Here is an 18514-nt window from a genome sequence, read left to right on the forward strand (position 1 = left end):
TGCTCTTGTTGAACCTTATCAGATTCCTCTTTGCTCAAAGTTGTTATTTCTAGCTGAGGTTCTTTTCTAGGAATTAGTATCTATGTTTTTGCCTACTTGGTTTATGCTGTTTTTCAACATAATATTTAAAGTAAGTCCTGAGGACACAACAGAATAGAACTGACCAAACCTTAGAACACAATGCTGTTTTCTTAATTGTTTAATCCTATTATTTTTGAGAATGATGAAGAAAGTAACAACGGAATGGAAGAGTACTGCGATGGGCACTGTATGTGCCTGTCAATTCTTCCTACATAGCAATTTCAAGGAGTTGCAGTCAGTGGTGTACAGTGGTGTACTTCAGCCATTGCTTTACAGAAATGTTTTTCTTTGAGCACTCGTTCATTGCTTACTTTGGTATTTAAAAGAACAGTTAAGATTTCACGAATTGCCATAATATCTTTTGTAGATTAAATAGTGCATATGCATTTACTTTGAAATCTGTGTTCAATTTTTTTTTTTTTCTTCTGCTGTGAATTGCATGATGTTATTTAGTCTTTCTTTTCCTAGAGTGGGTTTTGAGCCAGTGCTAGCATCGTGGAAGGTGCTGACAGATGGTGGATTTTTGGCAGGCTGTCTGCATGGATATGTTTATACACAGAACTCTTGGCTTATGAGGAAATCATTGTATACTAGGCTGCTTGTTGTCAGGCACTGCAGCTATCAATGAGTTATCCTCTAGTTGCATCTGTTTGTAGTTGAAAAATTAATTCAGTCTCATTTTTGCATCCATAGCAAAGAGAGCAGCATGTGACTGTGCCAGTGAGTGAACTTGATTGAAACACCTATGTATAAAAAATAACAGTATTTGCATTCTTCGATGCTTCATTCATATTCTTTATTACACCTTGCTGTTCACATACTTGACTTATGGATAAATAAGCTTAATATGCAATCCATAACTTCTGTAAGTGTTTTAGCACTGACTTGGTTATAAGATGTACATATCCATGATAAGAATAATTGTTCTATGAAGGTTTCATTTGGAAATGTTTTCTTCCCCTTTAGTTACCTGCTCCTTCCTTTTCCGTAAATCTGCTATTTGGAAGCTCCTAGTTAGTCTCATAACATATCTAACTAACCATTTTTCTCTGAAGTTCTGAGCAGTATCACTGGTGGAAAGTTATCAGCAAGGTTTTATAGTGATGCTTAATGACACTAATAAGAGAAGCCCCACACTGAGTCACTGAGTGTTCTAGCTTAATTCAAACAAAAGTCATTTTAATACAGCCAAATGCTAAATTGTTGGAAAGAACATTACTGGGCATAAGACTGAGATAGTCTGTTTCCTTGAAAGTAGTAGCTATGAAAAGACTTGTGTGTAAATAATTACTTATAAGCATCCCACTGTTTTAGCAGTGATACGATACATAGAGGCAAGGAAGTTTGGAATGTTATATATCACTGGGGGATTGGTATTAGCATAAAGAGTGCATAAAGTAGTAACATTTTAAGATTTAAAGAAAATAATAGAGAAAAAGACAAAACAGATGTGCAGGTTACTTAAAACTGGGAGCCAGTGCCTTTCAACATTTCAGTGTTTCTACAATTCAGATGTTTGTCTCTTTTAATAGCGTAAATGAGGAAAAAGTGTCTGCTTAAGTGAGTCCCCAGCTATAGTTGTGTAACCTGTATATTCAGTTGAAACATGTTGATCCAAGAAGGGATTTTAATTAGAATAAATTGGTTCCAGTTTTATTTTTGTTATTAAAGGAGTGTGTTTGAATTTGCATAAATATATATTATTATCTACAGCTAATTTAGTAGAACTTTCAGCATATCATATGAGTTAAGGAGTAGCATAAAGATTTGTGCCCTCATTTTGAAGGATTTAATTTATCTTGCTCTCTGAAGTTATTTTTAGGAGAAATCTGATTTAAAAGATCAAACTGCCACCTTTTTGGAGCTCTTCAAATACGTGTCTTGAATATGAAATCATTTTTGTCCCTGGCTCTGTAGGGGCTTCCACATAAATCACATTGCCACCAGATTGGAGACAGATTTTAATGTTCAGTGACTGAAAACCATTTTTACAGAGAATATCTGAACTTGGGAGCATCAAAACTTTGAAAGAAATTTTGGATAGAAGCAAATCTGTCTTTCTGAGAAAATGAACAACAAAAAATACGCTTGAGTTTTTTTGAGCCTTTTTTTTTTTTCTTTCCCCTCATAGGTTTCCTTCATTCAAAATCTTGTGTTCTGTGTGGAAAGAGCCTATCGTGTACCTGACTTTGGTGTCTGGGAAAGAGGAAGCAAATACAACAATGGCTGCCCAGAGCTACATTCAAGGTAAATGGGAGGATGTAGTGCTTTCAGATAAAAGAAGTGAATGTGCTATGAATAAAAAAGAATTGATGTAATGAGTTAAGCAATAAAAAACCAAAGAAACAAAAACAAACAATACAAAATAACTGTTGGCACCTTTTCAGGAAATGGATAGGAAATGAAGGTAAAGGTTCATGAAAAGTGACTAAATTAATGTTCTCTGAAGACCAAGATGTATTTTGGAAAAATGTGAAGTATAATTTCATCATCATGTGCATACTGAATTAATCACATAGATACTTAGCTGTTTGAGTATTCAAATTACAATAATTATGTGCAGCTGCATGTGTGTCATTCTGAAAATTATGTACAGGCCACGTGCAGTAGATCAAATTCACAAAAGTGCCTAGGAATTCGCTGATTTAAGTATGTATTGAATCATGGGTTTAGGTTTTCTCATCTCTGCCATGTTGGGAGGAAGTCACTGTACACTGTGAAGTATAGGTTAGTGCACAGTTTATTTCCAAAAGAATGTTCTTCAGACTGTAGAAGTAACTGTATCCTTACCCCATCCCATATAATACCAAGCATGTTCTTACTGTTTTAATGTTAAAATTTTAATATTAGAATGATCCACTTGATTCTAGAGGAATTGCCCATTTACTGTATATCTGTTTTTTGTAGCATGAATACTGTTTTCTTGATTTTTTTTTTTTGAGCTTCTATCAATTATAAAAGTGACTGTACCTGTTGTTGATTGTCATAGTTATCATGGGCTTGAAAATAAAGCATCTTTTTTTCAGCGTTTAAAGGTGTTGCCATATGAATCCATGTTCCTCATTTCTAATTAATTTTTATTAGTTCAATACAGATGTATGTTTCTAACTGCAAATATAGTGATGCCACTGCAGTAGAACAATTAATTGGGTATGTTTTTTCAGGACCTTTATAAAGCTGTAGTACCGGTATGAGAACTGAATACTCCAAGATATTGGAGTATATATTGTAGTTATATAATTTGTTCTATTCGCTCGTTGTTTTTTACCCCTCTTGTGTCTATTAAATTATCCAGACTGCAGAAGTCTTCATCTGGAGAATTATGTATCTCCTTCCCCATCTCATCTCATACAAATTAGCAAAAGGAACTCTGAAACTCCTACATCTTGTACTGTTTGTAGCTTCCTGATTATTCAATATGTGAAGTACCTTGAGGGGAAAACTGGAGAGACATTTTCTAGCCAGATGGAAGTGGGCATGTTGTTTTGTCTTAATCTAGACTGGCATTTGTAGGTCAGTTTTTCTGAGGGAGAAGCTTTATGAGATTGATAGGCCAATCTAACAGATCACTGAGCTGGCACGAAAGGAAGTACAGAGATTTTTTTTTAAGAAGTAAACTTTGATCATCCGAAATAGATATAGCCCCTATTTGTCTTTCCTAGTGTGCATGTTTGTACTCTGCTTTAATGTAGGGAACCAGCAGACAATTTTTTTCTGGTCAATAAAGGTCTCAAAAACATAAAAATATGGAAGATCAGTAGATGTAAAAAGATGTAATTAGGTATTGCGGAGGAAACTCCTGGCTATGGTAAAATATTCTTTATGCTTTCTTTGTGCTATTTCTGTGGCATATCTACTAAGCAATCTCTGAGAACATAATTCAAGTAGTGATTAGAAAGTATTGAGGCTGACCATGCGTGGTATTTATGTTTCCTCAGTGGTTGTGAGTTAAGAATGAATCACTTAAATTTCAGTGTTGTGAATGCTTGACTTCTGGACTTAGAAACTCACAGAACCTGTATTTGTGTTCAGAATTAGAAGTTAATTCTCATATTTAATTGAAAGTGACATTCTTTTTAAAGAAGCTATTATGTAATACAAAGCCTGTGGATAATGATTGCAAATTGTGGCATTTGTCACAAGATGTATATGTTTTATGTCTTTAGACAGTCTTAATATTCTATTTAAATACATTTCAAAACACTTCTAATAGTAAATAGCAAATAAATAGCAAATAGTATAAATAAAGATAATAATAAGATAAATAGCAAAGCACTCTGTGAACTCAGGTCTTCACTGATGTGTGTAAATTGATGTCTTTTACTGATTCAGAGACAAGATTTTTAACAGCTTTTATTGTAGTGTAGTCCCCTTCCCATATGGCTGAACTTCTGAAAAATTAATTTGTCCTATAACCATCTGATCAAGCAGCTCTCCAGGCATCTGCAAAATGTCTTTGCATCCCCCAGTTTGACTGTGGGAATAATGAAGTTGCCAAAGTGCAGTATTCCCACATTCCAAATCCAAAAAACATGTTCTTGCACATCTCTAGTGTACTAGTATAGGTGTTGTTTTGCTGTAGAGTTGCTATAGTGTTGTTATTCCTTGTGTGTTTTTTTTTTAACATTGCTGGTAGTGTTTGATGTTCCAAATCAACTGCAAACTTTTTGGATGGAAGTGGGAAATTGTGAATGGGAGGAGGATTAAAGATGTGTAAGGTTCTTTGAAGATGTTTCTGTAAGATGCATTTTCGTTAGCAATTGCTAAGACTATGCAAATTTTAGTGTTTTACAGGGTTTGGATGGGTCCTCTGGAGATCATCTTGTCCAACCCCCCTGCTAAAGCAGGTTCCCTAGAGTAGGTTGCTCTAGATCCCTAGAGTTTATCCTCAAGTATTTTACTGAGTGCATAATTCGAGATACAGAGAATTACAAATGATGTTTTGTTTAGGTGAATTTACTAATGCATTTAGCAAACTGAAAGTATAATTTCTTCAGGTTAATTTCAGGTTTCTCTGCTCCAAATGTGCATCTGGGACAAATGCAAGCTATGATTGCAAAGTTCTTCTTGATAATGCATGAGAAATCGCACTCATCTACAGAGGGCCCTGACACTTGAAAAAAGACTAATGTCACACTCAACCTTAGAAAAGACAGAAATCAGAAAACTAGAAGCCTTACCTTAGTCCCTGAAAAAGATCATGCAGTGGTATTTTTCCTTTGAAACCTGTTTAAAAGCCTATATGCTCAGAAGTTATCATGAATTGTTATTATGGATTTACTTGTCACGAGTCATGGTTAGTCAATCCTCATGGTACATTTGGAATCAGATGTTCCTCCTTTTGTGAATCCAGATCAACGAGTTATTATATTGAAAAGTTATTTTAAATGTTACAAGCTTAATGCCTGACACCTGAATTGAAAATTGTGATTAGGTAAATGTTCTGTTGGTACGTTGTTAACGAGGTCTTGAAATACGTGATGCCAGATGTCCAGTAGCAAAGTGAGAGCAGAAGAGGTTTTCCAGATGGTCTCTGGCATTTGATGATGAAGAAAGATGCTGAAAAGTAGTTTTCAAAAAAGCCATGAAATAACTCGAGCCTTACTTCATCATCAATTTATTAAAAGAGAGATGAAGCACACAATTTAAATCAAGAAAAAATGATAGCTCTGAAAACTGTCAAGCATATTAAATTAGCCTGGACTTGAATTACAATATGCATAATTTGCTCTATTAATTTGTTTGTTTATTTCTCCTCAGCTCTGTGGGATTGGCAAAAGCAGCTTTGGAAGCAATTAATGGTTTCAATCTCTTTGGAAATCAGGTAATAAAATTGAGGGTTTTTAAAATTTTTCCTTTTTCTTGAAAATCTGAAAAAAAAAGTCAGTTGCACAAGCTTTTCTTGTAGCAGTCAGAAATTACTTTCTTAATAGCACAGTCACAGAAATAAATGCACAAATAAAGAAGCCTGTTTTGACTAGGAATTTTTAGAGCTATTCTAATGCCTGAGATGAAAAGTGTTGTGTTTTAAATCATGTGTTGATGAAAAGCTGTAGCACCTATTATTGTCAGATTCTTTTGTCTTCTTTTGTGGCATAAAAGAAGTGATTCTTCTAAATGAGCATTTCTGATGCTTACATGCTTTGTGGCACCTGCTATAATTTTTTTTTTTTAAGATGTCCATTCATGTGTTTTGGTGTTGGTTTTCTTTTCCTAAAAGCTGATTTTACACATTAAGAACTAGGAGCTAATAAGGATCTTAAGTAGTGATCAGACATGATATATATACATTGTCAGTATAACAGTAGCAACATTTATCTGCAACTTTTACTTTCCCAGCAATTTCAAGCACCAGTAAATGTGGCTGCTTGTTTTTTTTCAAATATTTTACTAAATTCTAAAATGGATGAATAAATTGCTGAAGCAAAACCAGTTTAAATGCTCTGCAAATTTATTCCAAAGATATTTTGCATAAGCAGAAACCATTTTGACCTTCAGTCAGCAGCAGTCTGCCTTTGTGCTTAGCTCCAGCTGTGTTTCAATAGCTTTGAGAAATCCTGCTGAGCTCCTCAGGAGGGACTTGTTTGCATCTGCATCTACAGTAGTACAACCTGCATAAATCATCACTGGGAACAACAGGCTGTTCAGCTTTTCCATGCAGATTTTTCCACTCATGCTGTGGAACCTAATAAATATAAATGCGTGTTACTGTATCCGTCTTTCATATGTGCATGTATGTTGTACGTTTGTGTATCTCAGGACAGGGAAGTTTCCCTGTGCATTTGTGGTTGTATTCAGAGAAGACTCGATGTTCACTTACTGGTAGATAATCACATTGAATTATTCTGTTGTTTTTTTTTCTCTCCCAAAATACCAAAATTATAGAAGCGGTAAATAAAAACAAAGTATTTCTGTAACAGATCGAAATTATTTTTTAATGTAGAAATGCACTGTTTAATTTATACTCAAATAATTCTAATTCATCTCTTGGTGTAATTTTTAGGTGCTAGGTACAATAAAGAACAAAGAATTGGCTTTTAATGTGCTCAGAATTTTACATACTTTAATGTAAAGAGGAGCTCATGCTTTTATAATGGTATTCATTTTTGTCTTCATTATACTAGAATTTATGCTGTTTCATAGAAAGTGAGAATTTTAAGAATACAGTCAAGGTATAAGCCTAACTGCTTCATCAGCAAAAGATGTTTTACACATTTATTTTTAATGTAACAGATAAATTGTCTCTTTGTTTAGTTTCTCATTAGTTCACTTCAATATCCTATGCTAAATTTCTTAAATTTTATTCCCAGTCTATTGTGCATATCTGAAACAATATTTATAAATCTAGATGAAGTAGTTTATGTACTATATGTATTATTCTAGCGTAGGAGTTCTTTAATTACTCTTAATTGTGCAATGACTGTAGCCACATCCCAAAATTATTGTATTGTCGTAACTGGTTGGTATGGAAGAACTGTTAAAGTGGGCATGATTCTTTATATTTAGGAGGCAGTGTGAACTGACTGTCTTTCAGCTTACATAACCTCAGAAAATTAACGTTCTGACTTGCTTCTTCGCTTAGTTTAGTTATTTTTTGATAGAAATCCATGAAAGTTTTGTTACAAGTCCAGATTTTGGTCACTGCTATGGCAAAAACGCTCTTACTCCCTCCCTCCCTCTCCTTCTGGTAGCACTGACAAAACTGGGCACTGCTTAGAGGAATGGCTTGAGAATGTCTTAGAGATGGTGCATGCATCCTTTCACTGTATCTGCAATGAAAATGAGTATGTAAAGAACTAATCCTCTTACACATATGTTCTTTTGTGTAAAATAGGCTTATGCATCAAACTGTGTGTTAGCTTAGTTACACATAATTGTGTAGTAAGGTGGCTGAAATGGACTCCTTAAATGCATGATTAAAATTTGAGGTAATTTTCTTATTGAAATTTGATTAGAAACCAAGTCTTGGAGACAGTCTTGCTTCTTTTAAAATCCCAATAAAAAAATCTAGAAAATAGTCTTTTCTATAGTCTAAATGCATGTTTTATTTAGGTTGTGCCATCCAATATAAAGACATGAACACTTTTGTTCTTCACATGCTTTTTTTATTTTTGCCACATTTTTTATTTTTCTGCAAAGTGAGCTTGTGCTTAAAAGTAATGAAGTGCAACAGAACAACCAAAAGGCAAATCATGTTTATTTGCTACCAAAGTCCTTTTCCAAAGTGATACCTCAAGTAAATATCCAATTATTTGTATTCTAGCATATTCAATGAAATATTCAACATCTCCACTTGGAACATTTCCACAATCACAGGGAGGGAAAACTACTTTTTTGTTTTACCTCAGTACAGCCATTGCTGATCAAAAAGTAATGGAAGACATTATGACTTGAGTGTCATAATGATACATGACACATTTCATAATCAGTAGTGGACAAAGACAGCTAATTTTGTTTAGAATTTCAAGTTCTTTTCTCAAAATATTTTAAATATATATTGTTCATTTCCTGATTAAAATTGCCAGCTACCAGAGTACTACCATTGGTAGAACAAAGAGCTAGTTAGTTTCACCAGGATATGCCAACCTTTCTTCGCTTCTCTTTAAACAAATTTGCATTTACAGGGCTGTTCCTGGTCTGTTATATTTGTGGATTTCGATGCCCATAACCGTAATAGACAGACTCTGTATTCATTGCTGCCCCGAGAGTCAAGGTCTCATGTAAGTAAATAGAAAAAATGAACAATAAAATCTCAACAGTATGGAGAGAAAATAAACGGATATGAATGTAACTTTTCATTTTACAATGACTGTTTTCTTCTGCTTAATAAAGATGGGAATTTGTTAAGTTGTTAAATATGTGCTTGTTAAACAGGACTGTTATGCAGTACCTTGCTGAAGTGGAATTGTGATGGCAGTCTTTAAGTATGTTGAGGTTAGAATGTTAGCCAGTTGGTAGCTTCCTAAATAATTTCAAAATGAAACAATGACGGTCTGCAGCATGTTATTTAGGGTTGTAGTCTTGCTTATTGTTTTGTTTTTATCCTGGTATCTGAGTTTCCATTATAAATTTGCTGCCTGCATTTTTGAAGCAGCTAAAAGAAACTTTTAGCTTTTGTTTGTTCTTTTGTTGAGGAAAAAAGGCCTTTAAGATTTAATTCTCATAAATTGCAGAATATGGAGGATTTTTTTGTTATTATAAACTACAGCTACAAGTAAATGTTTCATCAGTGAGTAAATCTAAGTAACATAAGTATAGATTAATTAAAAAAAACTAAAAATGAAGAGCAGTGGTGTTCTACTTTTTCATTCTGTGATTTAATAGCATTTTTGTTCATGAAACAGACTATTAATCTTCATCATTAATGGTTTACTCAGTATGTAGAAGAATTATGGCAGAGTTACAATACTGTATAATCAAAAGGTACAGTCAGATAATTTTGTATGCTTTTCTAGATCTCCTTTGCTGTTTATTATTTGTTAGAGACTTGATATATGCCAAGAGAACCAATTTCATAAGTTATTTGTACTATATAATCTTCATATCCTCCTCACCACCACCCCATTATGGCTTCCCGTCAGTGATACTGTTGAAAATGCAGTATTTTAAATGGTCTTAGATGTATCAGCAGAAAGGAACAAGAAAATCTCGGTTTGGTTAACCTAGTGAAAGAGGTCCCTGCCCATGGTGTTAGGGAGGAGCTAGATGATCTTTAAGGTCCCTTCCAACCCAAACCATTCTGTGATTCTGTAAGAATTAGAACTTAAAACTAACTTCTTGTACTTCTGTAAGCTTACTTGTAGTGGTGATATCCTAGGTAGTAATTTTGGTGTGTTTTTAATTCACAGTAGTTGCACGTGTTCCTTGAGCAATGTCATTTAAATGTTTTTCATGAAATGAAATCAGACAAGCCTATTGTTACATCACTTGGAGGAAATTTATGGAAAACCTTTTCAGCAATGATTCAGTAATCACAGTCAACTTCTTGTGATTCTCTTTGAGCATAGTATGCAACAGTGTTGTTGTTTCCTCCAAGAATAACTTGGAGGATGTTTATTTGTTTCTAGAAACTTGGAGTTTTACAATGTATTCACTTACACCTGCAGATGATGAACTGTAAAGTAGGTCATATTTTGAGTCAAGAGTTGTCTTTTAAATCATATATGTGAATACTGGGTTTCTAGTTTATTCTTAAACATTTTTAGAGGTCTTATTTTGCATGTTATCCCAATATTGGTATTATGATTTTGGTAAAGATTATGTTTCAAATGTATGCTTTACTGAGTAATTTAAACAGACTTTGTGCATCCAATAAATGTTGGAGATTTAGTTGAATTTATAATATGTTTTTTTCTCCTCTCTTGCAGAATACCGATGCAGCTCTTCTGCCCTGTATCAGTTATCCTGCATTTGCTTTGGATGATGAGGTTTTGTTCAGTCAAACACTAGATAAAATTATTAGAAAATTAAAAGGAAAATATGGATTCAAAAGATTTCTGAGAGATGGTTACAGAACTGCACTAGAGGACAAAACACGCCGCTATTATAAACCAGCAGAAATTAAGGTAAAGAAGTAACTGATACCAAACCTAGGTTTTCTAAAATATTTAGGCCGTGCTTAAAAAAATAAAGCCAAACAGACATCCCTTTTAGTATTTGCAATCTGAGATTCCAAATTGCTTCAAATGAAAGAGATGCATTTTGTAATTTGGCATGTGTGGTTTTGAGAGACTGCCAAGTCAGCAAGTTAGCTGTTGATTTGTTTTGTAATGAATGTGCTTCCATTTACATTTAGCATACAGATGATTTCACATAACAAATAAGGAAGTTATTTATCATTTTATTTAATTTCACAGCTGACTACAGTCTGAGTGTATAGAAAACAATTTTGCTTTTGACCACAGCGTTTATCAGTAAAAGGTATCTAAATTAAAATTTAATATTTTACTCACCAATAGTTTCTTAGTGGAAAATGAAACATAAATGATATAAATATTCGGCTTGAGGCACCTAAAGTGCCTGTATAATTTAGAGACTGTAAGCTAAATGAAGAGCTGGTATCCTAAAATGCTTTGACATTCACTTTTGTCTCTTGTTGCTTTGCAATGGTTGCATGAAACATGGAAGTACATTTTGTTAAACCAAATTGGTGAAATATCTGATTGATTTTTCTTCTTTTTAGCTTTTTGATGGCATTGAATGTGAATTCCCTCTGTTTTTTATTTTCATGATAATTGATGGTAAGTATGGCTTTATTTTCCTATTCTATAGAGGCATTACAGAGATAAGCCCTTGGACAGAAGATATAAAATCATATTTTTGCCCTGCATGAGTGAATTGTAAGAAGTGACACTAAATATCTCACTGAGATTTTTAACCCTTATAGGTTAAAAAACACAAACAACAAAAAGAATACTCTAAAAAAAAATACCCCTCAAGCCAAAACATCAGAAACCTAAAAACCAAACCACCCATATTTTGTTATTTGTCATGTGAACTCTGGTTTTGGAATACAGCTAGATTTTTTATTTTTTTTTTTAAATGCCTGTGCTTCCTGGCCATTTTACATATAGCCAGTTAGGTTGAAAAAAAAAAGATATATTAAAAAAAATACAACTGCCAACAGACCTTGTCTTGTAGTTAAGAGATATAGCAGAAACATCCACAGGATGATTTCAGGATGGAAGCTAGAACTCACATGGAAGGAATGTCCAAATAAGCAACTGAGTACAGATTACAGCCATCATAAAGCCATCATTTGTTTTCAGCCTTGTGAATGGGTGAAAATCTGGCTGGGTTTTCTAGCTTCTGTTTATTCCCTTTGGTGTGTGAAATAGTTTTCATGTGAAGATGGTGAGAGGCTACCTGCTGGGTGTATGTGTGCTTACCCATAGCTTCAGATGTTTTATTTGAACATGTAGTAAGGTTGCACAACTGATTTTTTTTCTGAAGGAATATGTCACATTTTTCAAAAGCTGTGAAGCTTAAAACCCAGGAGAAAGGCATTGTCACTTCATGCTGCTCTCTTGCATTTTTAAGTAGAACAAAAAATATTGTTATCTGTACCTAAAGGTAGCAAAGGGGTTTTATTTTGTTTCGTAAGGAAAAATTACAAAGTGAATACCTTGCAAATACTGTTCTTTAATTTTTTTATTTAGTTTTTATCCCTGTATCACAATTTCATCAAATACAACAAGTGTTAGTGGAGTTTGTGCGTGTGTATCCAAATCCAGAAGCTTCTTTCATGTAAAATTTGAAGCGCAGGCAGAGCGACTTAAATTGTTGAAATAACAGAACTCTTATAATAAGGTGTTCTGGCATGTTTATTTTCAGTGACTCAGTTAATTGCTGGTGGTTTTCCTTTATCTTATCTCTGCCTTTCCAAATTCACACTTCTGTGAATACAAAAAGACTGCTGTACTACTGATTTCCCTTTGGTATTTTTCTTAAAAGGAGATCATTTAGGATTCTGTAGATAGTAGATATGCATCCACAGCTGTGGGGAAAGATTGAACTAAATAAACCAGTCTGATTGTTTTTTGGCTAATATGTATTTGAACAGCAGTTTTGAAAGCTTTTTTACATGTCTATTTGAATCTGGAGGATTATGGTATAGGATGAGTTAAGGAGGGAAACAATACGGCTGCTTTCAATAGTATGGAAGAGTGTGGTAAATGAAAAGGAAAACCGTGGGAAGAAATGACATGCACAGGAGTGAAAGATTGACTGTGAAAATATTACACTTGACTTATTTCCCTTTATATGTTTCAAGGTGTTTCAGTTTATAAAAAAAACCTGTATGATTTGTCAAGTTTATCCACTTTTTCTCTGAACAGAAATGTATATGCTATTTTTGATACAACTTTTCATGTAAGGACTGGGGATGAACTGAACACTTGTAATAATATTCATCAGACTAATTTTGAGATAATTAAGTTGGACTAGAAAAATATTTAAGATGCTAATATTCCCTAAGTTATCATTTCCTCCCCAGAGGCATCATCATAAAGAGTTGACCATTATATTTAACATCTCAAGGCATGTCAGCTGTTCTGAACCTCTGTCATATTAAGATATGATATCTGTGTAACTTATCAAGGTGAAGATTCCTTCCAGCAATCTTCTGAGGGGAGTTTTTCAATTTACTTCTTCAAATTTCATTTGTTCTTATTTCTTGAGAGTTTTAGGCAACTCATTTTTAGATAAGCTTGAAACTCTGTTCTGATTATTTAGAACCAGCCTGGCACTCAAGCTCTGCTTCATCTTTCTTCATTAATTAAGGAAGTTAATTAGAGCTAGGTGGGCAGGGTGTCTGTGTTCCACTCCCCTTTATGTCCTATGTAAGTTCAGAGCTCTGCTATGTGCTGCAACTTGACAATGATTTCAGTTTAAGTTAATAAAACAATGGCTGATTCATGATCTCTGCAGTAATTAGCTGGAACAGTAAATATGCAGTTAGAGTTTATCTTCTACTTTTTCATGAACTATTTGGTGTGTTGGCACTGCGCCGCTGAAAAATAAACACTGTATTTTTCTTCTGCAAACGTTAAGTTCACAGAAGTTATTTCTTCCGTTAATGAATTACTGTTTTCCTTTATTTTTATTTGTGTTTGTTTTATAGGAGTTTTTAGAGGAAATCTTGCACAAGTTAAAGAATATCAGGATCTTCTGGATCCTGTGCTTCAGCATACATCTGAAGGTATTATTTGACAATTGTTCTTTCAAATCACTGTTTTGTTTTATTTTTCCTTTTATCATAAAATTACTGACATTACTGAGTATTGCAGTCAGAATTATGTTTCTTGTAAAACACAAGTATTAAAATACTCTATTCCACGTAGACAAATGGCATCATAAAAGTGTGAAAATAAAAAAAAAAATTGATACTGTAAAAATGATACAGAAATAGAGATAAGATTTACACTGTATGAAGTCATTCCTTCGTCATTTCCCTATGTTTGAATTTTTTATGAAGTTCACCTTGAAGCTGCGTGAACATTCTAACTACTCACAGTCACGTATTTTCAGTGTTCCATCTGGGTACAGTTGGGAATTACTTGAATAATTTGTTGACACAACTTTCTAAAACGTAACAAATAATTTAGTGTATGCACAGGGAATACTTCCTAGCTTAGAGCGGTGAAACTGGTGACATTTTAAAATTAATAAAAATTCTCTTGAAGTGTACGCTTCAGAATTTTCATGGAAGTGGCAACCAGTTTTTTGACGGCCTACAGGCAAATCCATCCAAAATTCATTTTCAAAAATGGAAAAGACCACAAGTTTGACTGGGAGCAAAAATAGTCAGAAAGCAAAATAAGCTTCAGTATTCTGACAGTCTGGTTTTAAAACTCAGTGTCTTCACTCACCTGTTCTTGACATCTGTTGTACTGTTACACAAGCACAGTATTTTGATCTTACAGGTCTTCTCCAACCTTAACAATTCTGTGATTCTATATTCAATATATAGAAAACTTCTTGATTTTACTGATATTTGCTTTTTTCTGATTAATTAGTGTATGAAGTTGCATGGATTCTAAATTAGTTTAGTGGTTCTTATCATAGAATGTCATTGTCAATGCTTCGTCTTAAAATTTCTATGTGTCCTTTGTTGCTTCACTTATTTGAATATTCTACCTCTAATAAATTACTTTCACTTCTCAGTTTTTCTCAGCTTCTTGCCAGCAATTATTGGTTTTAGTGTATGCAAATAGTCAGAAACTGCAGCTTAATTTTATCACCTGTTCTTTATCTAAATACTTTCCAAATTAAAGCAATACTAAGTTGAAACTTATTTTTGCAGTAATCACATTACTGTGATTGCTTTTATGTTAGTCAGTCACTTGTAATTGTTTCTAAATTCCTTATTCTGTTCACCCAAAAATGTTTGAAAGCGAAGTAGATAATCGTACGAGTAGATCATAATACCTGTGATGTAAATATAGTTACAAGATATGCTAGTTTCAAATGAAGAAGTTACTTTCTTTTATTTCATTCCAAAATCAAGCTGCTGTTTTAAACTTTGTATTGTGCACTTGCAGAAAATTATAGTTTTTATTTAATATTTGACTACTTCTAGTCGTTTTAATTTCGAATAGTTGTCTTGTACTAAGATGGCTGTTAAATGTAAGGAGAAAATCTCAGGCGTTTCATTTTAATGTGGATTTCATTTCTGTTGGTTCTGGATTCTTATCCGTCGTGCATTTTGGTTTCTGTGAAAAAATTTTGTGCAATAGAGATGGAATGTGTGTTCTGGGAAGTAGTTGTGTGGCAGTGTTTGGTGAAAAATAAAGTAATTTACCTCTGAGGTGTGAGAGAAAATGAGTGACAACAATCTTTCTGCTCAGTCAAATAGCTATCACGGTAACACTTGAGCTGTATTAGGGAAATACAATCAAATAATAATGAAAATGGAATTCATTTACTAAATGTTTTTATTCTAAAACTTCGTAGGATGTCCTGTTGTACCCAAATATTACTATGTGCCAGCTGATTTTGTTGAACTGGAAAAGAAGAACTCTGGCAGTCAGAAACGATTTCCTAGTAACAATGGACGCGATGGAAGGTTTTTCTTGTGGGGACAAGCAGTTTATATCATTGCAAAACTCCTAGGTAAGATGCTGAAGAAATTCTATCAGGTTTTGATTTGTTGTAAGTGAAGGATATTTATTTGTTAATGGTTTTTTTTTTTTTCAATCTGATTGAACATGCTGGCTTGAGTTTTCAATAGACTCTGGGCAGTGTGGATAGCATGTATGTCATCTGCTTTGGCATGTGTTTGGTAGGCCGAAATTGCTTCTTATTCTTCATGTTGAATTTTTATGCTGCATGTAGCATGCTGTGACGTTTGCTGGATTATATTATAGAACATCAAAAATCTTTTTAACAAGATAGGTTTCTCAATTATTTATTTTTCTTACCTTTTTTCTTATTTCCTTGCTTCTGTGTGGACATACACAACTATAGAATTATAAAATATTCCAAGTTGGAAGGGACCCACAAAGACCATCGAGTTCAGCTCCTGGCTTCACACAGGACCACCCAAAACTCAAACCCTGTATCTGAGAGCATTATCCAAACTCTCTCTAAACTCTGGCAGCTTTGGGCTGTGTTCACTGCCCTGAGCAGCCTGTTCTGCTGCTGACCACCCCCTGATGAAAAACCTTTTACTAGCAGCAACCTTTCCTGACTCAGCTCCATGCATTTCCCTTGGGTCCTAAAAATATGTTAGTTTATGTATCTTATCGTGGCATAACTATTTCTATACAAGTTGTACCAAATAATGATGTTTATATGTGCGCCTAAGCATTTAGTTCGAATTATTTATTGCTTTAAACAAAACATGTTTAAATTTTGAATGGTTACAGTCTCAGATTAAAGTACCAGTGTTTTCTTCACTGTATATTATTTTTATCCTTCACTTAAAGCAAACTAGAAGATCACTTGACACTGCATTTTGAAAACCACTGAAGGTCACTGTGGTGAATTTTTGTACAAATGAACTCTTGGTCTCACTTGAGAGGGCTCAAGGACTAATGCAAAAACAGTTCTTAGTCCAGAACGCAATTTTAATACGTCTTTTTGGAGAAAGATGTATTACTTCAGTTGAACATGCCTAGCATTTCGCTGGCAATCACTGGACCGAGTTCTGTAAACTTTTTTTTCTGCGAAGTGCGTAGGAGGATCGAAGGGGAGTTGAAAAATTCAAGATGGGGGACAGAACTCTGCTTGTATCCTTAGAACTTCCAGATTAATTGCAGCCAGCACTATAAACAAAATGCAAGCAACTTCATCTTTAACAAAATAAGTTTTCCTCTTACCTCTCTATATTAGCCAAATAACCCTTAAAAGTCTGTAGTAATTCTGCTAATATTAATCTTATACTAATATCTGTATTAGTATACACCTAAAAATGCTGGTGAAATACCTTGTTTATTGTTTGCACAATGCTCTTTGACTGTGCTGTTGACTGTTGTAATCTTTTGCTTCATATCAATTTTTCCCTCTGCTGAGCTTTCTTGCATTGCTTTTTTTGTAGTTGTCCTAACAGCTGTTTCCTTTGTTGCTTTTTGAATTTCATCTCCACCATATTCAATACTTCTTGCTCTCTCTCTCTCTCTCTCTCTCTCTCCTTTCCAAATATTATTTTCTTTATTTCCTCAAACTCATTGAAAATATATGTTGGATTTTTTTTTTTCACAAAGCTAGGTGTCTTTGCCTGTGATTGCTATCAGATATCAGTGACTCCATTTACTCAGTTTACAATTGGTGCACTCTTTTCTGTGTGGAAACTTTGTCCTTGATGAAAGTCTGTGTGCGAGTTACTTTGCTTGTTAGTTGATACTTATTAATTGGAAACCTGACTCCAAACACTTCAGTTTTACTTGTTCCCCATTTCACCATCCATTTCAGAAATCGGGTTGCCTCCGGGCTCCAATTAATTTGTATTTGCTCAGCCTCCTTGCTTCTCTTCTGTAGGTGAGCATGTGTGTAGCTTTCAAATAGGGCCTTCATTTTAGAGTAAGGGAAAGTAATACCTGGACGTGAGGTGTTCAGCTGTTTTCAGCAATTGAAAATGCACGCAGCTGAGTGGCTATGTATTACCTTTCCTTCACTTCTTATTACAATTTTTACTTTCTTTTTATGGATTCAGTGCTTCCTAGAGGTAAGGTATGTGTTTTTAGGGGCATTTCTTTTAGAGTACAGACCAAATTGCATTCCAGTAAACTTGTATTTCTGACAATGATGAATATACACTTAGCATCTTCTTTAAAATAACAGCATCAATACTGAAAATTAGGTTAAACCTCATAATATTCTATTGTTATCCTGTCTTCAATAAGAAATGATTTTGACCATATATTTAAATTTCTGAGCAGTGCAAATCAAAGTAAAAAACAGTGGAGATGGAGCAAAAATTCTAGGAACAGCCCTTGCCTTTCAGGACTGTGAGGCAGAGGCCGTCACTTCACCATCATTTGGTTAATTGATTTTATTGCATCACTAGCACTGCAAATAATTTAACCTTCATACCTTTAACCAGCACAAGAAGTCCGATTGCATGCGTAGTTTTGGATGATTGTTTCCTTTCAAGTGTGCTTTGGTAACTCGTGTGCTAGCATGCTAATAAACTCCACATGTTTCTTCGTAATTTTTCTATAATCCAGTTTTTGCTTTTTTAAAATGCAACCACCTGGACACAGACTGTGACTCTGCAGGAGCAGTACAGAGCAGAGGAGCCAGGTCTGTTCCTGGCAAGAGCCAAGCTGCAGTCTCCCAGCGGAAGGCTGAGGCTCCCAGCATCTTGCTCGCCCAGCTCAGGGCTGAGGGTTGCTGCTGGCACAGCTCCCAGCAGTGCCAGGCCCTTCCTGGTGTGTTCACAGAGCTGTCCTGCTGGAGTGCCTGCCCTGCGTTGTCTTTGCACTGCAATGGC

At 34.4% G+C, this 18514-nt stretch overlaps 1 protein-coding gene across 4 annotated transcripts in view; it reads left to right on the forward strand.

The window, feature by feature from the left end:
• Nucleotides 1-18514, forward strand: part of PHKB (phosphorylase kinase regulatory subunit beta) — a 67968-nt gene that overhangs the window by 20283 nt on the left and 29171 nt on the right. For all 4 annotated transcript variants that reach the window (XM_042876949.1, XM_042876950.1, XM_042876951.1 and 1 more), the window contains 7 exons: nt 2213-2328; nt 5842-5905; nt 8706-8801; nt 10449-10646; nt 11264-11321; nt 13703-13780; nt 15535-15693. In XM_042876949.1, the coding sequence (XP_042732883.1) occupies nt 2213-2328; nt 5842-5905; nt 8706-8801; nt 10449-10646; nt 11264-11321; nt 13703-13780; nt 15535-15693 (769 nt within the window). The remainder of the gene's footprint in view (nt 1-2212; nt 2329-5841; nt 5906-8705; nt 8802-10448; nt 10647-11263; nt 11322-13702; nt 13781-15534; nt 15694-18514) is intronic.

This window comes from Lagopus leucura, unplaced genomic scaffold (genome assembly GCF_019238085.1).
Source record: "Lagopus leucura isolate 7727_CA_CO unplaced genomic scaffold, USGS_WTPT01 Super-Scaffold_100017, whole genome shotgun sequence".
NCBI lineage: Eukaryota > Metazoa > Chordata > Aves > Galliformes > Phasianidae > Lagopus > Lagopus leucura.